The 6106-nt window shown below is 51.7% G+C and overlaps 1 protein-coding gene across 12 annotated transcripts in view; it reads left to right on the top strand.

Annotated features, from left to right (window-relative positions):
- Positions 1-494: 494 nt before the first annotated feature.
- LRRFIP1 (LRR binding FLII interacting protein 1) overlaps positions 495-6106 on the top strand; it is a 76903-nt gene continuing 71291 nt past the window's right edge. For 4 of the 12 annotated variants that reach the window (XM_045558690.1, XM_045558680.1, XM_045558681.1 and 1 more), the window contains exon 1: positions 496-673. In XM_045558690.1, the coding sequence (XP_045414646.1) occupies positions 608-673 (66 nt within the window). In that variant the 5' untranslated portion in view covers positions 496-607. Of the gene's footprint in view, positions 674-6106 lie in introns of all 12 variants that reach the window. The other 8 variants (XM_045558682.1, XM_045558683.1, XM_045558686.1 and 5 more) reach the window with 6 other exon arrangements.

Here is a 6106-nt window from a genome sequence, read left to right as displayed (position 1 = left end):
GCGGGGCGGAGGCTCCCGTGGCCCGAGCGGGGATCTGACCCGAGTTTGCCGGAGTCGCCCCGCCGCGCCCGCACTGGCTGCTCCCCCGGCGGACCCCTCCGCAAGCCGACCCAAGCCGGCTACGGGTGCCCCCGGAGCGCTCGCCTCCCGCGGCCTCTCGGCTCGCGCTCCTCCCGCAGACCCAGGCCGGGCAGGGCTGCCGGAGGGACTTTTCGCCCCAGCGCCTTTCCGGTGGGGGCGGCAGGGGCTGGGCGGTAACTGACGGCGGCGGGGCGGGGCGCGGGGCGGCCCCGTGTGGGTGGAGCTCGCGGGGGGCGGGCAGGGGCGGCCGCGGGCTCCGGTCCACCCCCCTCCCCGGTCCCCGCCCTCGCCCGGCGGGGCCCGCGGCCACCTGTGCCCCGCCCCTGCGGCCGCGCCCGAGCCCGGGAACCGCGGGCCGCCCGGCGAGAGCGCTCCTCGGCGATCGGGGCGCGGAGCCGTCGCGGGTACTCGCTGCGCTCGTGGGCAGAGCCGGCATGCGGCCGCGCTGAGCGGTGCCAGTGGCGGACGCCCGGAGGCCGTGCGGAGAGTCCCCGCCGGGAGCGGGGTCGCGTGTGTGGCCGGCAGGATGACCAGCCCCGCGGCCGCGCAGAACAAGGAAATAGACTGTCTGAGTCCCGAGGCTCAGCGACTGGTAAGAGGGGAATGCACTTTTGGAACTTTCTTTCCGACTGCGAACGGTCTTGGTAGACTTTCTGATTGTTCTGAGGTCAAGAGCAGTCGGCAACTTAGTCCTTGCGGGAAGAGGTGCGGGGTGGGCTCCGCCGGGCCAGAACCCCGCAACTGGGCGTCCCAGCACGGGGTGTGCGGGCAGGAGCGGTCTCTGCTCTCCGCTCGCCTGGTGGCCCAGGACGCGGCGTCCCTCACAGCGCTGGAAAGCACATTTTTTTGTAGACACCCCTTCCAAGGGCGAGGAGGAACCGGTCTCTCCCCTCTGCCTGCGGGGACGATCCCTTGACAGGCTCTGCCCAGCTGGTTGGCTCTGGCCGGATCTGCGCCTGGTCTAGAATTTCACGCCGAGCTGCTTCGTTGGTATTTTACAAAATACAGCGCCCAGGAACTGGTGTCCAGAGCCAACACTCTCTTCCCGAGCCTGGCACACCAGCGGCTGGGGTGCTTTGGAGCACTTGTCCTTCTCCGGACCTTAGGACCACCTCCCCGAGGGCCCTGGACCCCACAGCCACTTTGGCTGGTCTCCCAGGGTCTTCCCACTCTGGACAGGATCCTCCACCTGTGGGATTTTACCCTTACCCACCTCTGCACCCAGTAGTGGGATCAAGGAGATCGGGTAGTTTGGCATTAAAATTGGGCAGAGAGTGGGGAAGCTTTGTAACTACCCGTTTTCATGCAGCTAGTGGTTGATTGTGAATGGAAGTATTTAAAAGTGAAAGGGGACACTTTGGAAAAGAAATATTTTATGGAGTTAGTACACAGAGAGCCCCTATATTTCCACTTTATCCGGTCTTCATGGGACCTTGATAAAAGTGTGAGCCCAAAACAATCACTCCTTCATCGGGTAGAAATTAATCATCTTCCGGGTGTTTGTGAAAGATTCAAGATGAATAAGACTGCCCTAACTTTGGGAGCACTTACTAGGAAATGCCAGAGAGAAGTACAGAAGTAGATTCTGATGAATGCACACTTGAAAATTCAGTCCCTTGCTTGTCAGGTGGTGGTGGGGTTCTCTTTTTTAATGTCCATTTTGGTGTGCTTTTTCTATGACCTCATCTGAAGTTCTGGCAGTGGGCCAGGCTTTTGGAGCTGGTTCCTCTCCCTTAGCCTAATTAGTTCCTAGGGTCCCGGAACCTGGAGGGAGACCCCTGAATTGCTACCAGGAAGGGGTTCTTGAAAGAAGGAAGGACGAGAATGCTGCAGAGGAATGCTGGTGTTCCGGGGAGCGGGCTGAGCAAACCATAGATGGCAACAACAGGGTGGATGTGAGGAGGAACTAACTGCTGGCTCAGAGTCCTCGGAGAAGTGCAGAGTAAACACTGAGATCTGGATGTGAGGAAGGAAGGGGCAGGCCGATGGCAGGAATATGTAGAAGTCTGGTGACACCCAGGTGCGCCAGGGCACTGGCTGCAGTGTCTGTTATTAAAGGCGTGGTCCCTCCTGGGCGGGCCTCGGTTGACTGCTTGGTGGAGAGGCTGCCGGGAAGAAGTGAGAGGAGAGTCTGGACCGGATCCAACCAAGGAGGTGCTTGACGGGCCCAGGCTCACTGCCCCTCACTCCCAATTCCAGAATCCAATAAGCTCTGAAAACGGAAAGGTTTGTGTTTTGTTTTGTTTTTATAAGTTTGTGGCAGAATTTTGGCAGAGAACCATCCTGATGGGAGGCTATTTTTAGTCTTTATCCCTCTTAGTGTGAATGTTCATACGTTTCTCCGCAACCTTGTTAATGTATTTGACTAAGGGCTGCCACTCTGGGTGTACCGGAGTATGTGGTGTATGCCTCTCCTTACCCTTACAAAATCTTTGTAGATGTTTTTACATCAAATTCTGAAACGCATTTGGTCCCAGGGGTTTCCAGTAAGAAACTATGAATCTGTAGGAGCTTTTTTTAGTAAGTAGTAGCAGAAACTTTATTAGAGTGGGCTCTGGAGAGTAGAAGTAAAACATGGCCCGTGTTTGTGAGGTGAATGGTCTGGTTGGAAGGGAGTGTGCTGAATGGCAGCCAGGCAGGGCTTGGGGCTGCGTTGGAACTCGAGTCACCCAGCGCCGCCCTGGGCCGTAGATGGCGTTATACCTGCTGTAGATGAGTAGCGGGTGTCTCCAACTGGTTTGTGCCAGTTTGTGTCCTGCATTGTGTCCCCGGGTCCTGGGAACAGGGGCCCGCAGTGGTAAGAGGGGCTGGAGGAGGCACTGGTGCGAGAGCAGAGCTGGGTCGCAGGAGGAAGTCGCTTTGGCGAGCTCTGCCGCACCTAGCAAGACCAAAGCAGGATCTGAGCAGCTTCTTGTGCAAGTCGGCGCCGGCCCTGGAGCCGTAGGAGAGGATCAGCTACCCACGGTGGAGAAACTGTGCGTTTCTTTAGCTTTTGTAACTTCCCCATGTTTGTGAAGGGTTGTGTCATCCCTGGTCTCTTTCCACATACTGATTAGCACTCAGCCCTCACAAATGGTCAGTTCCATCCCAAGGAGGGGCTGTCAGGACACAACGTGGACACCATCTCCCAAGTCCCGTCTCATTGTAGGCACCTGTGCCAGGGTCCCCCGGTCTTGGAGAGTGGGAGTGTTGACAGATGTGGGGATAAAGTCAGCATGAGGCGGCCAGCCCTGCTGTAGCTCAGTCTGAGTTGGTGAGCACTCGAGTCATATGGCTTGTTTTAGGCATGTCATTTCCCTGAGCAGTTAAGAAATAAAAATAGAAAGGTAGGTCTTTTCTAATAGTTTTGAGAGTACCCTACTGGGGCAAAGATGGAGACTAAATTTCCCTTTTTAAGGGTTAGTTTCTGTTCAGCCTGGACTAGTATCATACAGCAGAAACCTCTTCAGTGAGTTTCAAAAAACCCTGAGCCTCAACTGCCACTTATGCTGAGCACAGGAAATCAAGTTATTTATAGATGCAAATTGTTTTTCAGCAAAGTTGATTGGAGTATTACCTGATTAGTGTGAGGTCCTTATCCAATCCCTGCTGAATTGTGAGAGTAAATGTTGGTACAGTGTGTTTGCTCCTCAAAAGGCAATGTTCAAGAGGAATTCTTATCCCTAAAAAATCAGTCTGTGTGACTCAGCAAAGGAATTGTTTGTGACTGGTTACTCATATGCCAGTGTTTCCAAAATGTTCGTATTTAAAAGATTAATCTTGGAGCCGCAGAGTCCATACATAATGTTTAGCTTGCTAACCTGTTATCCAGTCAATAAGCCTGTTACATCTCAGTGTATGTTAGACGTGGGGTGGGGAGAAGAGGAATTTTTATTACCTTAGTGTTTTTACTGGAGGCCACCCACATTTTAGTTTGTTTTTTAAATAAAGAAGCTCATTTTCAGGGAGTGGATTTACTAGAACTTTCATTATTCAGACTATCTAGATAAAATTAAATAAACTTGATTCTTTCTCCCAAATTAAACAAAGCATTATTTTGTCTACATGCAAGATTGAATAACTCAGAATTGCCCTGTAAGTTATCGCAGACCACCACTATAACCCCCACCCCAGGTCAGACTCCAGAACAATAAAGCAAACAAAGAAACACCGAGCGCCACTAACATGTCTTCTGGGATTCGTTCACTCATTCATTTGGGGGAGGGCCAGTGTTTCAAGTGGCTTCTCCTTGATACTGTAACTTGACAACTTCAAAAACCAGTTAAGTAGTTTGAGCTTGAATCTAAATTACAACCACTTTGTAGCAGAGAAGTAAGATTTCCTTTTAATTTAAACCAAAATGTTTCATTTATGTTTGCCTAATGGAGATTATCAAAGTAACATCATTTTGGATCCTCCTGTCTTTTTTTTTCTGTTGCAAGTACGTGTGTGATTTTCCTAGGGGGAGAGGAATAGGGAGTGGGCTTTGGTGTGAGTTGGGAATATCCACCTGCCTCCTCTGAAATTTCCTCAGTGGCACCGTTTCCCGCTGTCCTGCCGGGTGGGTGCCTTAGTGTGCTTGTCTTCTCATTGGGCTTCCAAATTTAATGGGAACGGAGTTTATACTGTTAGATTAGTAGCTGTCACAGAAGATATTGTGCAAGTTGTAAAAGTAGCCAACGTTTACCAAACCCCTCCTGAGTCAGGCCAGTAAGTGTCGTATACGGAAGTTTTCCCTGACCCTTGCTGTGACCTCACGGGGGGGGGGGGGGGGGGGGGGGAGGGGGAGGTAGTTTTGTTATCTCCAGTTTACAGATGAAGAGGACACTGACGCTAGAAAAGTCAGGGGACTTTCCAAGTCCCCACAGCTAGTGGGCAGTTCAGACCCAGGCCCGCTGCCTTGGAACCGGTGCTGGTAACTGAGGCACGCAGTGCTTCAGGCAGGGTCTAGCAGGTAGATGTGCTGCTGTCGCTATTGTTGGCATTTCCTCGCAGCCTGGGGTCTTACAAGCCCACATGGGGGCTGGAGGATTTCCTTGTGCTAAGGCAGCCTTTTAGGACCCAAGTCCTTGCTCCCAATGCATATTGAACTTCATCCCATTGAACTTTTCTATATCTGGCAGTTTTCAGATAAGAGCTCATGCAATGAATTTTAATTTTCTAAATAAGGAAAAGAATAGTAGAAATGAAAGACTGTAGAGACTTCTGTTTTGCTGTTTTTGTACTATACTAGCATTTTAATTATTACTTATGTCAACATACGCACACCCAGGAACCACTGTGATTTAAGCCTTGTTTTCTGTGTGTTGGGTTAGCACCTCCCTCATCCTCATCCCGGTAAACAAGTGCATTGAGGATAGAACCGACGGCTACCTTTCCTTTCAGAGCTGGTTCCAGGAGCACCGACTGAATTCAGGAAGGCGCATCAGCAGTTGTGCTGCCCAAGGCGGGAGCCCCTGGCCCTGCTGGGCTGCTCAGCCGTGTTCTGAGCAGGAACAATTGAAATGTTTGTGTGAAACCTTAAAGCCGAGGGGTTTATAGGATGGCCTTGGGGGGAGCAGGCCGAGGTGAAGGGAGGGGAGTCCAGGCACTGGCTGGAGGGACACCTGTCACCTGGAGAGAAGTGGCTCCAGGGAGGCAACGCAACCTCACCTTCAGTCCCACACAGCCCGTTAGTGGTTGTCCTGGCTCTCGTTTCTATTCCCAACATGTTGAGGCTATCGACAGAAATACGGAGATTCATTCATCTCAGGGAAAAAAAATGTATGAATAGCAAGAGTAGAAATGCATCTGCAGCATTTGCATTCCTCAGCACAGCGTGGGCAGCTGCTGAGCCCCCATTGTGAAGTTTGAACAGGTAAATGGATTAGTCATTGCACTCGATAAAGTGACATCATTTTGTTCTTGTTTAATGTGTTTGTTATTTTAGTTTGTGAAGTGCTTTAAATCTGTTTATTATTCTGAAAAGCAAAGTCCGGAGATTTCCAGTAGCAAAGCAGGGAAAGAAAAGTCTGTGGACAACCTCAGGGTACATTTAATTATTAAT

Source organism: Lemur catta, chromosome 8, assembly GCF_020740605.2.
Source record: "Lemur catta isolate mLemCat1 chromosome 8, mLemCat1.pri, whole genome shotgun sequence".
NCBI classification, from domain to species: Eukaryota; Metazoa; Chordata; class Mammalia; order Primates; family Lemuridae; genus Lemur; species Lemur catta.
The sequence above is the reverse complement of the archived record's forward strand: the minus strand, read 5'-3'. Positions and strand labels throughout refer to the sequence as shown.